Consider the following 17,582-nt stretch of genomic DNA (forward strand, 5'->3'; position numbering starts at 1 on the left):
TGAAGTCCTAGATACACCTTATTTTTTAGCTATGTTTCTGTCTTTGCTAACCTATGGCCTTAAAAACCAATGCAAGGAGCTCTTTGTATAATTATGAGTAACACATGTTTATGCATAATAATTTGTTTATATAGAAATATCAATTAGATCAGCTACTCGCTGTTAGCAGTGATTTATAAGCGCGCATCAATGCAGTCATGTCCACCTAAGTAATGCTACATTTAGTAACATCTATGTAGTAAAACGCTCTTTCTTGTAGAGACAACGCGGCCACAGGTTGCACTCAAAATTACCAGTCAGAGGATTTAGTATAATCTTAGTATACACACTGTCCTTTTGTCAATCTGCAAAGAAGAACAAAAGCTTATTCACCGCTGTCTTTGAGTGATCTTAACCTACAATTAGTGTATTTAGTTCCAGAGGGAAGCCAACTGCAGATGCAACAAGCCAGGGCATTGTTGTGTCCTCTTGCTCCTTTTCATTGACTCCTGGCAGAAATGTTTATAAAAAGGGCACAGCCACACTAGTTCTGACCAAAGACAGCAACCAGGGCTGAACATCAAGCTTCACTATGGAGAGGCTTTCTCTTTGGCTTTCAGAATAAAGCAATGAAATCCCCACGAGCATCTCAAAGTGACAATGGAAGACGCAGAGGACAGCATAGCTATCATTGGGATTGGATGCAATTTCCCTGGAGGTATGATTCAATTATGATGCTGTTGCAAGGATTTAGGATTTTGTCTCCGTGGTTGTCTTCATTCGAGGTAAATTATCGCCATCTGTTTTATTTTAGGCGAGGGGCTGGACAATTTCTGGAAGGTCCTGTTGGAAGGGAAGAACTGCGTAGTAGATATTCCAGCTGAAAGGTTCGACTCCACTTTTTGGTTTGATGCTGATGAGAGCAAACCCGGAAAGACACGAACAACCAAAGCAGCTCTTATAGACGGGTAAGCATTATACTACGCGTTAATCCTTCCCTTGAGAGATGTTTGGATTTTGATGGATCTGCTACTGCTGTATAATTTCAGGTTTAACGAGTTTGATCACAAGTTTTTTGGCATCAGCGAAGCAGAGGCTGATTTCATGGACCCTCAGCAGAAACTCCTCCTTCAGTGCACATACAGGGCGTTAGAAGATGCAGGAATGGCTATGGAAAGGATCAGCGGGAGCAGAACCGGAGTTTACATAGGTGCCCACAATCGCTCTATGATACATGTTAAATTTCTTGCACACAATTTAACGAAGTTGTAACCCACTCTATTTTTTTTATTTTTTATTGTGATGTTGCAGGTCTTATGAACAGGGATTATGAGATGCTCCAAAGTAACAACCCCAATGCTATAACCCACTACAACGGCACTGGAACGGCCATGAGTGTGGCTGCCAATAGAATTTCCTTCAGCTTTAATCTCACTGGCCCTTCTTTTGCCATTGACAGTGCTTGTTCCTCATCTTTGGTGGCTCTACATCTAGCATGCCAGGCTATAAAGCAAGGTATTTGTTTATCTATTCCCCACAAAAGCCGTACCTAATAGCTAGTTTACCGAGATGTGGTATTTAAATATTCATTCATTCAATTTTCTTTTTCAACCAGGAGACTGTGAGATGGCTTTGTGTGGAGGTGTCAGCTGTATCATAGAGCCCAGAGTGTTTGTTGCGCTCAGCAAGGCCAAGATGATCTCACCTGAAGGGACCAGCAAACCTTTCTCCAGGAGAGCAGATGGTTACGGTCGAGGGGAGGGCTGCGGGGTTGTTCTCCTCAAGCCTCTGAAAAATGTAAGAACATTATTGCAATTATGTAATTTCGTGTGATCACATACAGTAGAAGTAATAGCTACCGTGCTAATGGTCTGACTTTCTATACAAAGGCCGTAAAAGACTGCAACAAAATATGGGGTGTCATCGGCAAAACAGCAGTCAACCAAGACGGACGATCGGTCACTCCAATCACCAAACCTTCCGTGATGCAACAAGAGGAGCTGCTGCGAAGAATCTACTCTGAGTCTGACCTTGCAGACGTTCAGTACATAGAGGCACATGGGACTGGAACCCCAGTGGGAGACCCAACGGAGGCAGGGAGCATCTCCAACGTCATCGCTAAAGCCCGAGCTCCTGGTTCAGAGACACTGCGGATCGGCTCTGTGAAGGGTAACATTGGACATACAGAATCTGCAGCTGGGGTGGCCGGACTCATTAAGGTTCTCCTGATGATGAAGCACGAGACCATTGTTCCCACTGTTTTCTACTCTGAAGACAATGCAAGTGTAAACGTAAAAGCTCTTAATTTAAATATTCCATCTAGAGCTGAAAGATGGGAGACGAATAGGTCATTGAAGAGGGTCGTCGGGATTAACAGCTTTGGGTTTGGCGGCACAAATGCACATGTGATTTTAAGAGAGTATAGAAAGACCACTGTTCCCACACAGCTCCCAAAAGGCTGTCCAAAACTCTTTGTTGTATCTGCAGCCTCTGAGAAATCATTGATGCTATCCATCGCCGACACCCATCAAAAGCTTTGCAGCGCTCAAGCAGTTGACTTACAGGCGCTGTCATACACCTCAGCATGTGGACGGAGTCATTACAGACACAAATATAAGAAGGCTTTTCTGACATCTTCCCTCTCAGATTTACAGCATCGGCTGAAATCTGCGCTGAAGACAAAGGTGGAGCTAACAAAGTCAGACATCCAGGTGGTGTTTGTGTTTTGTGGGAATGGAGTTGCCTACAGGGGTATGTGCAAGCAACTCCTGAGAGAGGTTCCTGTTTTTAGAGATAAGGTCAGAGAAATTGGGAATCTCTTCCAGAGTTATAAAAGCACCAGCGTCAGTCAATGGCTTGCTGGCAACTATGATGATCATGATGATTTCAGCAAGCCAAATATTGTCCAACCTCTGCTCTTTGCGATTCAGGTTGGCGTCTCCACTCTCCTGAAGCACTGGGGTGTCAAACCTGATGTTGTACTTGGACACTCCGTTGGCGAGGTTGCCGCAGCTCATTGTTCTGGCCTCCTTTCTCTCGAAGATGCTGTTAAAGTATTACACCACCGCAGTACTCTTCAGAGCAAGGTCACAGGTGGGAAGATGCTTGTGGTCAGTAACGTGGCTGTAGAAAAGGTAGTAGACATCCTTCAAGTCTTCGACGGCAAAATTTGTGTTGCAGCTTTCAACAGCCCTCGGTCCTGCACACTGTCAGGGGATTCAGATGCAATAGACGTCCTCTATGAAAGGTTAAATATTCTTTTTACGGATAAAAACCTCTTCCTCCGTATCTTGGATGTTCCGGCGGCATACCATAGCCATATGATGGATCCCATATTAGAGGACATTGAGAGAAGCATAGATCTTTTAGATGCCAACGAAATGGAATGCAAACTTTTTTCCACAGTGACAGCGGACAGGTGTTCAGATGGTGACTTCTGCACTGGCAGGTACTGGGTGAAGAACATCCGAGAGCCCGTTTTATTTGAGCAAACACTGCGTGCTGCCACCAAACCCCAGCAATCTAGGAGAAATGTGGTCCTCGTGGAGATCGGACCTCGTAGGGCTCTCCAAAGGAACATACATGAGACTCTGGGAAACGGCGCCATAGTTCTCTCCTCTGTCCAGCCAGAGAAGGATTATGACACAATCTTGTCCGCCTTGGCAAAAGTATTTGAACTGGGCATAAATGTGGACTGGCATCGACTCTACAAGGGTTACGAGACATCGCCCGCAGCTCTTCCAATCTATCAGTTCGACCACTCAAAGAAAGAACTGAATTTTGAAGATGTGAGGAAAGGTGACGAATTATCTGCTTTTCCTCCCCATACCTTCATATCCCAAATAAAGCTATGTGACAAAGAGTACATGTGCAACCTCTCTTTAGAGGCTGCACCATATCTTTGGCAGCATAAAAATAATGGTGTTTCCATCGTGCCGGGTGCGTTTTACGTTGAGCTAGCTTATGCCTCGGTGATGGCGAGCTTAAAACCAAAGAAACCTGTTTCTCAGCTGCAGCTCAGTGTTACATTTGAGAGTCTCTTTACGCTCAGCTCAGACCAGCATCAAATGAAAGTCGTACTTGAGCATGTAGACAATGAGACCTCTTTTAAAATACAGTCTTCTCTCGCAACACATGCATCCGGCAAATACAGGATCGCAGATGGCCAACCACTGTTAGAGGAATCAGCCATTGTTCTCAACATGATCTGTCAAAGGTGCAAATTGCTTATGAAGAGAAAAGAGATTTATTCAATCCTTTCTCGAGCAGGATTTGAATATGGCTCCGTCTTCAAACAACTCGATGATGTGCATTTTGGGGATGAATTCAAGGAAGCTGTGACAAAAATTCAAGTCCCTGGAGAACTTCTAGAGCACCTTCATGACTATTTCATCCACCCTGTGTTACTGGACTATTTCCTGCAAATGACTGCAGTGGTGGCTACCGGACGGCTAACAGCCAAGCAGGGATTCCCTTCAGCTATAGGTTGTGTCGCCATTTCAGGACCATTACAAGAGGAAATGGTCATATATTTACGGGCAACTCAAGAAACCCCGGACTTCCTTGAAGTGTGTGGTTGCTTTTCTACCACAGAGGGGAAAGTACTAGTGGAACTTAAGAGAGTGAGGATCTCATTTTTGGGCAATTGCTCGAATGTTCTTCAGTCGCTGTTCTATCACAATGAAGTAATTACAATTTTTGACAAGTCGGATTTGCAAAATAGCAAAATAAAAGCACTCATTTTTGAAGACAAACTCTACATGACTAAAAGAATTCAGCCATACTTACACCCAGAGTCAGTCGTCGTGGAGAGTAGAGATTATTTGGTGTCCGACCAACTGCGAGATTTAGTGTTTCGCTCACTCGACGCTAATGTGGATTTGGAAAATGTTCTCTTCATTTGTGGAGTAGAGAACCTCAGTCACTTGTCGTCTGAGCAGACACTGGAGAGCTTGGTTACCTGCTGTGAGCTGTATCGCCAGATTGTGTTAGCCTTGAAAGAGAGAAGACCGTCTTGCACTGTCCGCGTCATAACCTACCGATCGACAGAAATGACTGTGGACCATGTCAGTCCAGGTTTTGTGCTGTCTGGTATGACAAGGGCTTGTGCAGCAGAGATGGAAGGTCTCTCTTTTCAGCTGATTGACCTCGCTTCTGTGACCACTGAAGATGTCCAAATGCTGGTTCATGTAATCAACACCTGCAAGCAACAAGAGGTCGTAATCGCCAAAGGCCAGGCGTCGGCAACAAGAATCGCGCGGACCCCAATGACGGGTGTGGCTTCGTGTGAAGGTGATGTGCAGTCAGTTTGTATGAGCAACTTTGTCCTACAGACAACTGATCCATACAGACTCGCTCACTTGTCTGCCGTCCCCTTCAACACAAATGTAAGTCCCATCCAAGAGAAGTCAGTTGAGATTCAGCTCACCAATGTGTGCGTGCACTCACCTGATTACTTTCCTGTCACCACCACACATTTAGACTTCAGCAAAACAATGTACTGGAACCGGCACACGTCTCAGAGTCACAAGCTTCTGGTTTTAGATTTTAGTGGCGTTGTCACAGCTGTCGGGACAGATGTTCACAGTCTAAGAGTGGGAGATCATATCGCTTCATGTTATCCTGTTGCTGCCACGGCGAAGATTAGAGTTCCTGAAGCTGTGTGCTATGGTACAAAGAGACTCCCATTTCTGAAGGAGACTCCATGCATGTCTTACTTCATACTGGCATGGGAGATCCTGCAGAGAATGCTGCCTATAGTAAAACAGACGCACAGGAAGCTGACCATTGTCTCCTCTAACTTAGCCTCAGCTCTGATGAAAGTTTTAGCTCTGACAGCAAACAGGTCAGGCTGGAACGTTTCCTCTCGGCCACATTTCAGCAGAGCACCTCTACATTTTGATCGGAGTCATGCATTTGTTTTCCTGCCCCCATTCGATCACTCTTGGCAGGAAATACAAGACAGTGATGGCCTCGAGAGACATGTTGTTTTTGTATGCAGCAGCCACATGTCATCCTCACATTCAGCAGACGTGTTTGCATCACAGAGTGAACACGTGCACGTGCATAAACTTGATGTGGCTAATGTTCTCCAGAAAGCCAATCTGCAGGTGCAGAGCAGGAATATCTCTAACTGGCTAACGTCATTAGGTTTTGATTCAGTATCTCTACCTTTGAAAAAAGAGATATTTCAACTATCAAGCAAAAAAGAGAAGCAGACTGACGCAGATTCTGAGTCTTATTTCACCACGACAACAGTGCAGCAGGTTGTTCTAGATGATGGAGAATCTCATTTTCCGGTGTCTGATATCCCTTTGCTCACCAGGCCAGGACAGCTTTTTAAACAAAGCTGTGTTTATATTGTAACTGGAGGCCTTTCTGGTTTGGGACTTGAGACGGTGAAGTTCATTGCCCATAATGGTGGAGGTTGTATTGCAACACTGTCCAGAAGTATCCCGACAGACGCAGTGAAGCTTGAAATGGAGCTCCTCCAGAAAAGATATGGGGTTTCTATCTTAAACATCCAATGTGATGTTTCTGTGTTGATGCAGGTGGTGGATGCAATCTCAAAGATTGAACATCAATTCTCTTCCTGTCCGATCAGAGGAGTGTTTCACAGCGCCGCGGTGTTACACGATGCGCTGATTGAAACCCTCGACGAGTCTCTCTTCCGAAAGGTGTTGCAGCCCAAAGTGAGCGGCGCTCTAAATCTTCACTCTGCAACTCTCCACAACAAACTTGATTACTTTGTGTGCTACTCGTCCATCTCTTCGTTCATTGGCAACGCCTCACAGTGCAACTACGCCGCAGCCAATTCTTTCCTCGACTTGTTCTGTCATTATCGGAGGAACCTCGGTCTTGCCGGACAGTCCGTCAACTGGGGGCCTTTGAACCTTGGTCTCCTGTTGAACAAAGACCATTTCCAAAAGTTCTTAGAGGCAAAAGGGATGACGATAATGGATGTGTGTGAGGTTCGTGAGGCACTTGAAAAGTGTCTTTTGATGAACAGACCACAACAAGTCGTGTGTAAGTTCAACTTCAGAAACCTCAGCATTCATGTTCTTTCACAAAATGCGTCTCTCAGAGAACGACTGTCAGCTTTAATGGAAATGGAGCTCAGAGATGACATTAGTAATGAACCCAAAGTTCTGCATTTGCCTTCCACACATGAAAGCCTGAGAATAATTGTCAGTGACATTAGCAGTGTTGCTGTGGATGAGCTGGAAGATGACTCTGCTCTGTGTGAGCTGGGTATTGACTCCATGATGGCCATGACGCTTCAGAACAAGATCTTCCAGGAGACAGGGGTGAATGTACCTTTGGTGAGAATACTGGATCCTAACAGCACATTGGCCACTTTGGCAACTATTGTAATGAACAATGGATGATTTAATTTACTATGACAAAGAATACTTTGAACGATGAGTCAGAAATGGCTTTGTGAATGCATGAAAATGCTTGGATTTAATTTTACATTTTGCACAGCGACTGCACGGTTTCACTGCTGCGACATTGATCTCATAGCAGTCAGATGGTTTTTTTGTCTTGTTTATATAAATGTTTTTCCACTGATATCTTGTGCTTCTTTCTGATTTTTATTGTAATGTGTATATTTATATTAGTGACATGTTCTCTGTTAAAGATCTGTACAGTAACTGTGGTTGTCGGCGTGATTCATAGCCAGTTTATAGTCTTAAATAAATCAGCTTGATCATGTCTGAAATAATGTTGCAGACCAGCTCATTAAATCATAGAGATTAGATATTTTATGCTTTAATTATTATCATCATTAAATCCTCTGAGGAGACAAACCCTACAGTTAATTAAACATTAATTTTATTTATGGCCAAAGCCTGATAGAGCTTGTGTTTTGTTGCCATAGAACATTGTTTTTGTTGTGTACTTTGTCGTAGGTGCAGTGAGACACTGTTAATTCCTTTGTTAATATAATAGGATTCAAAATGAAAATTAATTAAAATGTCTTGAACTTTAAACGCTGTTTTGAAGCTGTACATTTTTTTCCCCATTTTTTCTAAAGTTTGTTTTGTTGTGATATTTCTACACTCAATAAATGTGAGTTTGTGTAATCTGTAAATAAACCAAACTTATCAAGTAAATAGAGAAACTGGCAGTTTGATTTATTGTGTCATGATGAAACAAAAATGAAAACAAAAACTTTATACATGTTGCCAAGATGCAAGTTATTTGGTGTCATATTTGCAACTACAATGATGTCCATTAAAGTTTGCTGTTAAAAAAAAAAAAAAAAAAGTTAGAAATAAGATGAGTGAAAACAAAACAGGCTGATAAAAGGCTGTCACAGACTTGAAAAATTACAGACAAAGCTTTAAAGATTGAAATTTATTGACTTATATATTGATTTATTATTGAATAATATATGATTATGATATATTGTACAATTTTCATTTAATTGTAATGCTGGCAGTTTTTCATATTTTCATTGTGAACATATCAGTAAACAAAATGAATAAAACTGTGATACAAAACACCAAAAAAATTAGTAAAATAAAATGGTGTATGGTTATATCAATGTAGAACAATGTGAAACTACGATACAAAAATGAACTGAAACAAAAAATAAAAAATTAATGATGCTGTTTACATTATATCTGCCTTTGTCATTTTTTACAGCCTGGTTGAAAGATCCTCTATGTCCTCAGTGCGGTTACTACTCACTGGGTTATCACTGGCGTCTTCGCCTTCAGCTCCTTCACTCAGTATGGCTACCACTGTTGATAGTGTGGCGTTGGGATCCAACAGTTTCACCAAAGGCACATTCACACCTCTCTCCTGAAAGATCAGATTCTGCAGAGTCATGGCCTGCATGGAGTCGATGCCTAAGGACGAGAGAGGCGATTCGTCTTTCAGCTCACTCTCATCCATGCCGATGGTCTCAGTGAGGAGCGAGACGACGTACTCTTTCGGTGACACAGATTTGGCTTGTTTAGTTTGAGAATCCATGTCTTTGGATTTTTGAAAAGCCTCCTTCACTAAGGCGGACAGGCGCATGGTCAAGGCTGCGTTTTGAGAGAGGATGTTGTACCTGATGTTCCTGAAGTGAAACCTGCAAACGGCCTGTTGGGGGCGGTTGAGCACAAGGCACTGCTCCAAGCTTTTATGAATTTCAGCCACGTTCAACACCATCATCCCTTTCGCCTCTAGAAATCGCTGGAAATGCTCTTTGTTGAGGAGGAGGCCGAGGTTCAGAGCTCCCCAGTTGATGGACTGTCCTGGCAGCGCGAGTTTGCGCCTGTACTGGCAGAACATGTCGAGGAACGTGTTGGCTGCTGCGTAGTTCGTTTGTGATGCATTTCCCAGAAAGGCGGAGATGGAGGAGTAACACACAAAGAAGTCTAACTGACAGTGCCGTGTCGCATGGTGCAAATTAAGTGCACCGTTTACTTTTGGTTTGAGAACTTTCTCATAGAGGGATCCGTCCAGTGTTTCAATCAGTCCGTCATGCAACACAACTGCGCTGTGAAATACCCCTTTGATTGGACAACCAGGGAACTTCTGGCCAATGACACTGATAACCTTATGCACCTGCTCAGAGATGGATATGTCGCACTCCATGCTAGAGATGCAGTTTCCACACTGGTTCTCTACATTGTGTAACTCCTGCTGCACATCTGGTGTGGGCCTGCTCCTGGAGAGTATGACAATATACTCGCCCCCTCTTTGCGAGATGAACTTGACGGTTTCAAAGCCCAGACCAGAAAGACCACCCGCCACTACGTACACTGCTCTCCTCTGGAAAAGTTTTTTTTTTGTTGGCAGCAGTGGAATCTCAGACACTGCACCGCTGACATCTTTTTCCAGAGACACTACAGCCAGTTTCTCTGAGTTGAAGTACGATTCCGGTTCCTCAAAATGAAGGCTCTTGATGCTGTCAGATTTCACACCCTGAAAGGTGAAGCTTTTAAGGGCAAATTTCGTGCTCAAGTTCAAGGACTTGAGCCAGTGATGAATGTGTGGCCTTTGTGCTCTCAAGGATCCTTTTTGCAAAATGACTGGCATCTGAATTGTCTGCACGTGAACACTCTCCTTTACACTGTGGAGCACATCCTGAGCAAGCGAGCCCTGTGCCTGAGATTCACAGACGATGACAACATGTTGGACGCCTGGAAAATCGCAAATTTTGCCAAACAGAGATTCATCAAATGGAGGCAGGACGACAAATGCGTCAATTTGATTGACATCTACAAAAGACCCATTGCACTGTGTTCCAACAACCACATTCCAGCCTGATTTGCAAGATGTAAGCGTCAAGACTTTTGTCAGAGCAGAGTTGGGGACAGAGGATATGATTCCTAGATGATGTTTGGCTTTGGGCAAAGCTCGATGCAGGATTTCCCACGCCAGCACAAAGTAGGAAACACAGGGTGTTCTGTGAAGGAATGAGAATCGTTTGGTGCTGTAGCACACGTCCTCCGGTACTCTGACCCTGTTGGCTGCCACTACAGGATAACAGGAAGCAATGTGATCCCCCACTTTGAGTTTCTTGACATCTTTTCCCACAGCTGTGACAGTACCACTGAAATCAAGAGCCAGCAGCTTGTGATTCTGTGACGAGTGTTTGTTCCAGTACAGCGTCTGGCCAAATGTCAGGTGTGAAGCACTGACAGGGAAGTAATCAGATGAATGAACGCATATCTTACTGGGCCGGATTTCAACGTATGCGTTACTGATTGGCTGGGCCCCTTCATCAAAGAGAATGGCACTCACTTGAGTAATCTTATGTGCATCGGCTGTCTGAAGGATGCAGGGCTCAGGCATTGTAGAGGTAAAACTGCCCCCTGAACTGTCAGTGATTTTGGGTGGAGTACGGACAATGGAAGGTTTCAAAATCAGTCCATCTTTCACCACCAACTCTGGGTACTTGTTGCAAGGGCACGATTGTAGGACTTGAGACAGAGCTGCAATGTCCTTGGCAGAGACAGTGCCTATATCAATCAGCTGAAATGAAAGATCTGGTATCTCTGCAGCAAATGATCTCGTCATACCAGCAAGAGCAAAACCTGGACTTATGTAGTCTAAAGTGATGTCAGAGGAACAGTAGGTTACTGCTCTGATGGAGTGTGGGAAGTGAATTTGCTTGAGCTCAAGGACTATCTGGCGGAAGATCTCACAGCAGTTTACCAAATTCTGCAGGACGACATCGGCTGCCAGCGAAGTCAGGTTTTCTTTGCCCCACAAAAACAAGACCTCATCAAAGTTTTTCCCGATATCTGTGATATCAAGTTTTGCCAATAGAGAGGGGAAGCCATGGCTCAAGATATCTTTTGCATGTGTGAATGAAATGTAACGAGATCTCGAGTCCAAATATTGTTGCAGGCCTTTAGAGATCCCAATACGATCAAAGAACACCAAGGCTTTAGGAGGAGGAGCATATGTGATACTCTCAGGTACGACACTGAAAGCATTGTGGTAGAAGTACTCCTCAACCACATGAGAGTGACTGCCGAGATACTTCATTATCACATGCTTAACTTCAACCAACACTCTGCCCTCTCTATCTGCAAAGCATCCACAAACCTCAAAGTGATCAGTGCCCACATCAGTCGCTCTCAGATAGACAATCATCTCCTCTTGCAAAGGTTCAAACACTGTCAAACTTCCTATTTTGGCAGGAAAGCCCGGCCTACCATCAAAAATGTGCTCCACTGTAACCGGGAGAAGCTGCATCAGAAAATCCAACACAACAGGATGAATGCAGTAGTCATGCAACTGAGGCCGCAGCTCCTCCGGAACCGAGACGACTGCAAAAGCCTCCTTGAGATGTTCTCCATAGTGCACAGTCGCCTTATTCTGGAAGACGTCTCCATACTGGAAGCCTCCTTGAGACAGATACCCGTAGAACTCCTGAAAGCTCACGACAGATTTGCATCTTTTGTAGATGGAGCTCAGTGAAATATGCTGCTCGTCAATCAGCCTCTCTCTTTTGGAAACGACTGTGCCTGATGCGTACATCGCAGATGGGGAGAATACCCTGAAACTGGTTTCTTTCTCTGTTTGTTCCAGTTGCACCTTCACTTCAGGCGAATTCGGGGTTAAAACACATGGACTGTGAAAATTGACAACGAGCTGTAGTGAGTTGAGCGGTACCTTTGGTTTGGCCGTGGCCATGACTGCGGCTAAGCCCAGCTCCGCATAGAAGGCGCCGGGGATGATGGGTATATTGTTGTGTTTGTGCTCTCTCAGGTAGAAACAAGAGTCCGACATCAGATCACAGCTGAAAATGTTGCTTTCACTTCCTGTCTGACAGAGCACAGGATGATTGCTCGCTGTGTTTTTCTGTGCTGCGCCGATGATAACATCTCTGTCTGAGCAGTCAAACTTGTATTTCGGGAAAGGCAGTGGCATTGTCTTGTATCCTCTGTAGAAGGTGTTCCAATCTACCTGAACACCCAGTTCGAACAACTTCGACACGACAGAAGTCATTGTTTCATGATCTTTCTCTGGCTGCACCGAGGCCAGAACAGCTGTGTTGTTACCCAGAGTTTCCATGATGTTTCTCTGCAGCGCCCTTCTTGGCCCAATCTCCACAAAGACCGTATTCTTCATTCCTTTAGCTGCCGACCTCACCGCCTGCTCAAACGCCACTGGTTTGCGAATGTTTCCTGCCCAGTATTCACCTGTGCAGAAATCCTCCTGCTCGATTTCCTTGCCTGTCACTGTTGAGAACAACTCTGTGTCGAGATCGTTCACCTGTAAGGAGCCAAGTGTTTCCTCGATTTCTGGCAGAATCGCATCCATCATGTGGCTGTGGTAAGCAGCGGGGACATCCAGCACACGGAGGAACAGGTTCTGACTGTTGGCTGAGGTGCTTAGCTCCTCGTGGAGGCTCTTGATTGCGTCTGCGTCACCTGAGAGGGTGCAAGACTGCGGGCTGTTGAACGCAGCGAGGCAGGCTCTACCAGAGTAGCGAGGGAGAAGAGCGGTTACCTCTGAAACCGCCATGTTGCCGATCACGAGCATTTTCCCCCCGGTGACTTTGCTCTGGAGGGTGCTGCGGACATGGATGACTTTCACTGCATCCTCAAGAGAGAGGAGGCCCGAGCAGTGAGCGGCCGCAACCTCTCCCACAGAGTGTCCGAGTATTGCGTCAGGCTTGACACCCCATCGCCTGAGTAGCGTGGTAATGCCAACCTGGATGGCGAAGAGTAAAGGTTGGACAACCTCTGGGTTCTTGAAGTCAGCGCTCTCAGACTCGCTCTCGAGTGTCTCCAGGATGTTCAGTGCGCTCAGCCTTTGGAAAAGCTGCGCAGTCTCTTTGATTTTATCTCTGAACACAGGCTCGTGTTGTAGTAGCTGCTTGCACATGCCATGGTAAGTAACGCCGTTTCCACAGAACACAAACACTAATCTCGGATCTGACTGGGATGGGCTGACATTTTTGCTCAGAGCAACTCTTATCTTCTCTTTAAGATCGACCACAGATGACACCGTGACGGCCTTTCTGTATTTATGTTTTAGATGGCTTCTTCTGCAAGCTGATGTGTACAGCAGAGAGTCTAGATCAATTCCACTGTCTGTCTCGAGCTGTTTAACGGTGTCTTCCATCATCAGGGAGAGAGATTTTGTTGAATTTGCCGACATGACGAAGTACTTTGGTTGTGTCTCATTGTTCTTTTGCCTTGTGGGCGACTGTTTGTACTGTTTGACAATAGCATGCGCATTCGTTCCCCCAAAGCCAAAGTTGTTCACCCCTGCGATTCTTGCACCGGAGGCTTCCCACTTTTCCGCTTCCTTGGGAACCTTGATGTTGAGGGCTTTGGCATCGACACTGGCAGTTTCCTCAGAGTAGAAAACAGTGGGAACAATGGTCTCGTGCTTCATCATTAGCAGAACCTTAATGAGCCCGGCCACCCCAGCTGCAGATTCTGTATGTCCGATGTTGCTTTTCACAGAGCCGATCCGCAGTGCTTCTGAACCAGGAGCTCTGGCTTTAGCGATTACGTTGGAGATGCTCCCTGCCTCCGTTGGGTCTCCGACTGGGGTTCCAGTCCCATGTGCCTCTATGTACTGAACGTCTGCAAGGTCAGACTCGGAGTAGATTCTTCGCAGCAGCTCCTCTTGTTGCGTCATGGAGGGTTTGGTGATTGGAGTGACCATGTGTCCGTCTTGGTTGACCGCTGTTTTGCTGACGATACCCCAGATATGGTCATGATCTTGTATTGCCTGTAAAGAAACAACCAGTTTAGTCCTGATTCAAATTGTGTATAAATATGTTCTGAACTTCTACAAGAGACACAGGGTTAACTAATAACATTTATGGGTGCTATTCAGACTTGTTAATATTTAAAAGAAATAAAATGTTTATTTATACTGAGTGAGTCAGTTATTAATTGATGTTGCTCTTATATCTGATATGGTCTGATGTTAATAAAAAAAAAGTAAGGATGGAAATTGTCACATTTATTTTGACCTTTTTCAGAGGCTTGAGGAGAACAACCCCGCAGCCTTCCCCTCGACCGTAGCCATTTGCTCTGTTGGAGAAAGGTTTGCTGGTCCCTTCGGGTGAGATCATCTTGGCCTTGCTGAGAGCAACAAACACTCTGGGCTCAATGATACAGTTGACTCCTCCGCAAACAGCCATATCGCAGTCACCTGATAAGATCAAAAACATTTTATTATCGCACACAATAATATTTTAATGCCCTTTTTAACACGGATCCTTGTCATAAAAATTACAATCCTGAGGTATGAATTTCCATTAGAGTTACGATTACACATTACTCTCCAAAGTGCTATTGCCATCAGTTACACATGTACTACAGACGGACCTTGTTTAATGGATTGGCAGGCGAGATGAAGAGCCACGAGGGAGGATGAGCAGGCACAGTCTATGGACATCGAGGGCCCAGTAAAGTTGAAAATGTACGAGACTCTGTTTGCTGCTATACTCATGGCGAGCCCGGTGCCAGTCCAGTGGTTGATCACACTTGGGTGCACATGTGCAGCATTTGTTTCATAATCTCTGTTCATGAGGCCTATATAAATATAAAGGAAAACATGTTGGATCACTCTTTAGTATTTAGAAATTTGGGAATGGGTGATTTAGTCAGTTTAAAAAAAAATTGGATGGAAAGAAAGAAAAAATATTAATGCAGAAAATAATTATATCTTTAGTCATGACAAGCCGGTATGTTTTTACTGTCTCACCGAAAAACACTCCTGTCCGGGTCCCACTGGCCTTCTCCATAGGAATCCCAGCATCCTCCAAAGATCTGTAAACACACTGAAGGAGCTGCTTTTGTTGAGGGTCCATTTGTTCCACTTCACTGTCACTGATGCCGAAGAACTTGTGGTCAAATTCATTGAACCTGAAAGCAATTGATCAAAACTGCTGGGATCAATTTAAGTTTTTGATAAATATGTTTATTTCTCTCCATGTATATTTATTCATTTAATTCTTTTATACTTTAAAGTAAAATCTATTTTATGTGAGAGACTTAAAATATGAAGAAGGAGCTTTCCAAACACCTCTTGCTTGGTTTGAGTAAATATCAAAGTCTGAAGTTTTGGATGTGAGGAAACTAAAACACTTCTATCAGGAGTTACACTGCTTTTCTTAGATTTTATATATTAGTGTGTTTGGTTTAAAGACCGTCCATATATATGTATCCCCACACCTGTTGGTAATCTTCAATCAGTGACATTCAACGAGCTATGCACACCTGAGTTCATCACAATCACTTAACACTTGGAAAAGTCAAGCGAATAAATCAACATTTCTCATTAACTCAGTGTAAAGAGCATATAAAGTCACGGCTACCAAGAAATGCAAAAATAAATAATATACACACAAACAACATACAAACAACATTAAAATATAATTTATTATCTATTGCATGTTTACAAAACACAGGTTTATCTAGATGGGTTCTATAGTAAGACTGAAATACCGTACCCATCAATGAGAGCAGCCTTGGCTGTGCGGGATTTACCCGCTTTGTTGTCGTCAGGGTCATACCAGCCGGCCAGGTCAAACCTCTCTTTAGGAATCGGCACAGAACAGTTTCTTCCATCCACAAGAACCTTCCAGAAATTGTCAAGCCCTTCTCCTGTTTGGAAACACAGGAAGCAGAAAAGCGAGCTGTTTGTATTCAGCATTTTGTAGTTACCTGATTTCATATATACAAGTTACGTTGAAAAGAAGAAAAACAAACAGCTCCCAAATCTCGTGGCTTACCCCCAGGAAAGTTGCATCCAATGCCCACCACTGCAATGCCGTCTTCAGCTTCCTCCATCCTGACTGTACATCACTAAGACAGAAAATCAAAAACCTTTACTGCACCATCATGTCAATATCCCTCCTCTTTCTCCATTTCTCTTTCACATCCAGAAACTAATGTGGTTAGTATTTCTGTAAGACTTGCGTAATTAGTCCAGTTTAGTCATGCACCACATCATCCTTACATCCATACCGTTTGCCGTTTCCCCCGGTGATGCTATCGCTGTCGGACCTGCAGCTGATTCTTATAGCCAGTCTCTTTTCTCTATTAAACATTAATGATTGATTGTATACGTGGCCATGGAGATGAAGGACCTCAGTGAACACATTTATGGTGCCTTGCAAATGATTAGACTAAGTTTAATGAGTAAATCAATATGTTATACAACAAAGAGGTGACTCTAGGTCTCATCTCATCGAAGCTTATCAGAGTTTTCCACAACTGACAATCAACCAATCAATAAAGGACATTCGGTTTTGAATTATTCTTTTGGTTTCAAATTAAACCTTTTCATTGCTTTCCTCTTAAATTTGATAAATTCAATAATAAAATTTTACCAAACTTTATGTCAAGTAATAGCAAATATTAAGAAATAGGCGATGTAGTCAACAATGTTATCAATACTCCAATACCTTACATAATATATACAATACACACTGTGGAAGAGGGTGTCCTTAGTTGATATTAACTTTATGTTGTTGATTAGGTCAAGGTCAAGGTAGATGTGGAAAATGTTACCGAAACAAACTGGAACAAAGAAGCAGAAAAACTTTTTAAAAGCTTTTAGTTTTTTAATCACAGTCTTTAGATGATTTAAAACATCCAATAACCCTCAGCTTCTTTTTTTACACACAATCCAATAAATAAATGACAATAACAATGTATGTAAAGTTTCCTTTGGACACTGTGCAACTCCAAACATCCTCAGAACAAACAGAGCACATGAAAACATGTAGAAATGATTGTAAAAAACAATGTTTCCTACATCTAAATTCCTGCATTTGCTTTAATTTAAATTATTTCTGTTGAAGCACTTTCGCTTTCTTTAGAGTCAGATCAAGTTCAATCAATGATTTCCCTGGACAGGATTAGGGTTTTTTTGGTTTGGGTAGGTGATGCACATATTTAGCTGTAATCTTTGTTTGTTTCAATCATTGACTTTTATCAATCCACCGCAGTCACACACGGATCATACAGTGGTATTAAAAGGTATTTCCGTGGGTGTGTTTATTACTCTTTGTCAAAGCAGTGAGAGAGGTTGTTGATAATAAAAGAAATGACCCGATTGACCTGATGAGGAAGAAACTTATATACTTAGATACGGTGAATTAAAAAAGAAAATAT

At 43.5% G+C, this 17,582-nt stretch overlaps 2 protein-coding genes across 3 annotated transcripts; one reads left to right on the forward strand and one right to left on the reverse strand.

Annotated features, from left to right (window-relative positions):
- The first annotated feature begins 4 nt into the window (after positions 1 to 4).
- Positions 5 to 7,460, forward strand: pks1 (polyketide synthase 1). The gene is made up of 6 exons (XM_056364862.1): positions 5 to 697; positions 794 to 947; positions 1,029 to 1,189; positions 1,291 to 1,494; positions 1,595 to 1,776; positions 1,869 to 7,460. The coding sequence occupies exons 1-6, from the start codon at positions 640 to 642 to the stop codon at positions 7,365 to 7,367; spliced, it is 6,258 nt and encodes a 2,085-aa protein (XP_056220837.1). The 5' UTR covers positions 5 to 639; the 3' UTR covers positions 7,368 to 7,460.
- Positions 7,461 to 7,961: 501 nt separating this feature from the next.
- Positions 7,962 to 17,528, reverse strand: LOC130161254 (uncharacterized). Of its 2 annotated transcripts, XM_056364406.1 has the most exons (7): positions 16,196 to 17,528; positions 15,914 to 16,067; positions 15,166 to 15,326; positions 14,787 to 14,993; positions 14,429 to 14,610; positions 8,677 to 14,181; positions 7,962 to 8,227 (listed from the first exon to the last, which is right to left on the reverse strand). In XM_056364406.1, exons 1-7 carry the CDS (start codon positions 16,251 to 16,253, stop codon positions 8,126 to 8,128), a joined length of 6,369 nt encoding a protein of 2,122 aa, XP_056220381.1. In that variant the 5' UTR covers positions 16,254 to 17,528; the 3' UTR covers positions 7,962 to 8,125. The 2 variants fall into 2 exon arrangements, with proteins under 2 accessions (XP_056220381.1, XP_056220382.1); XM_056364407.1 differs by having other exon boundaries at positions 8,112 to 14,181.
- Between the last annotated feature and the right edge of the window lie 54 nt (positions 17,529 to 17,582).

This window comes from Seriola aureovittata, chromosome 20 (assembly GCF_021018895.1).
Source record: "Seriola aureovittata isolate HTS-2021-v1 ecotype China chromosome 20, ASM2101889v1, whole genome shotgun sequence".
Classification (NCBI taxonomy): domain Eukaryota; kingdom Metazoa; phylum Chordata; class Actinopteri; order Carangiformes; family Carangidae; genus Seriola; species Seriola aureovittata.

Excerpts from the sequence above, each read along its gene's own strand:
- pks1 (XM_056364862.1), top strand. The coding sequence starts at position 640 with ATGGAAGACGCAGAGGACAGCATAGCTATCATTGGGATTGGATGCAAT. Across the intron at positions 948-1,028 it reads AAAGCAGCTCTTATAGACGG|GTTTAACGAGTTTGATCACA; the intron begins GTAAGCATTATA and ends GTATAATTTCAG. Across the intron at positions 1,495-1,594 it reads ATGCCAGGCTATAAAGCAAG|GAGACTGTGAGATGGCTTTG; the intron begins GTATTTGTTTAT and ends TTTTTCAACCAG.
- LOC130161254 (XM_056364406.1), bottom strand. The coding sequence starts at position 16,253 with ATGGAGGAAGCTGAAGACGGCATTGCAGTGGTGGGCATTGGATGCAAC. Across the intron at positions 16,068-16,195 it reads TGGATGCAACTTTCCTGGGG|GAGAAGGGCTTGACAATTTC; the intron begins GTAAGCCACGAG and ends GTTTCCAAACAG. Across the intron at positions 15,327-15,913 it reads AAGGCTGCTCTCATTGATGG|GTTCAATGAATTTGACCACA; the intron begins GTACGGTATTTC and ends AATTGCTTTCAG.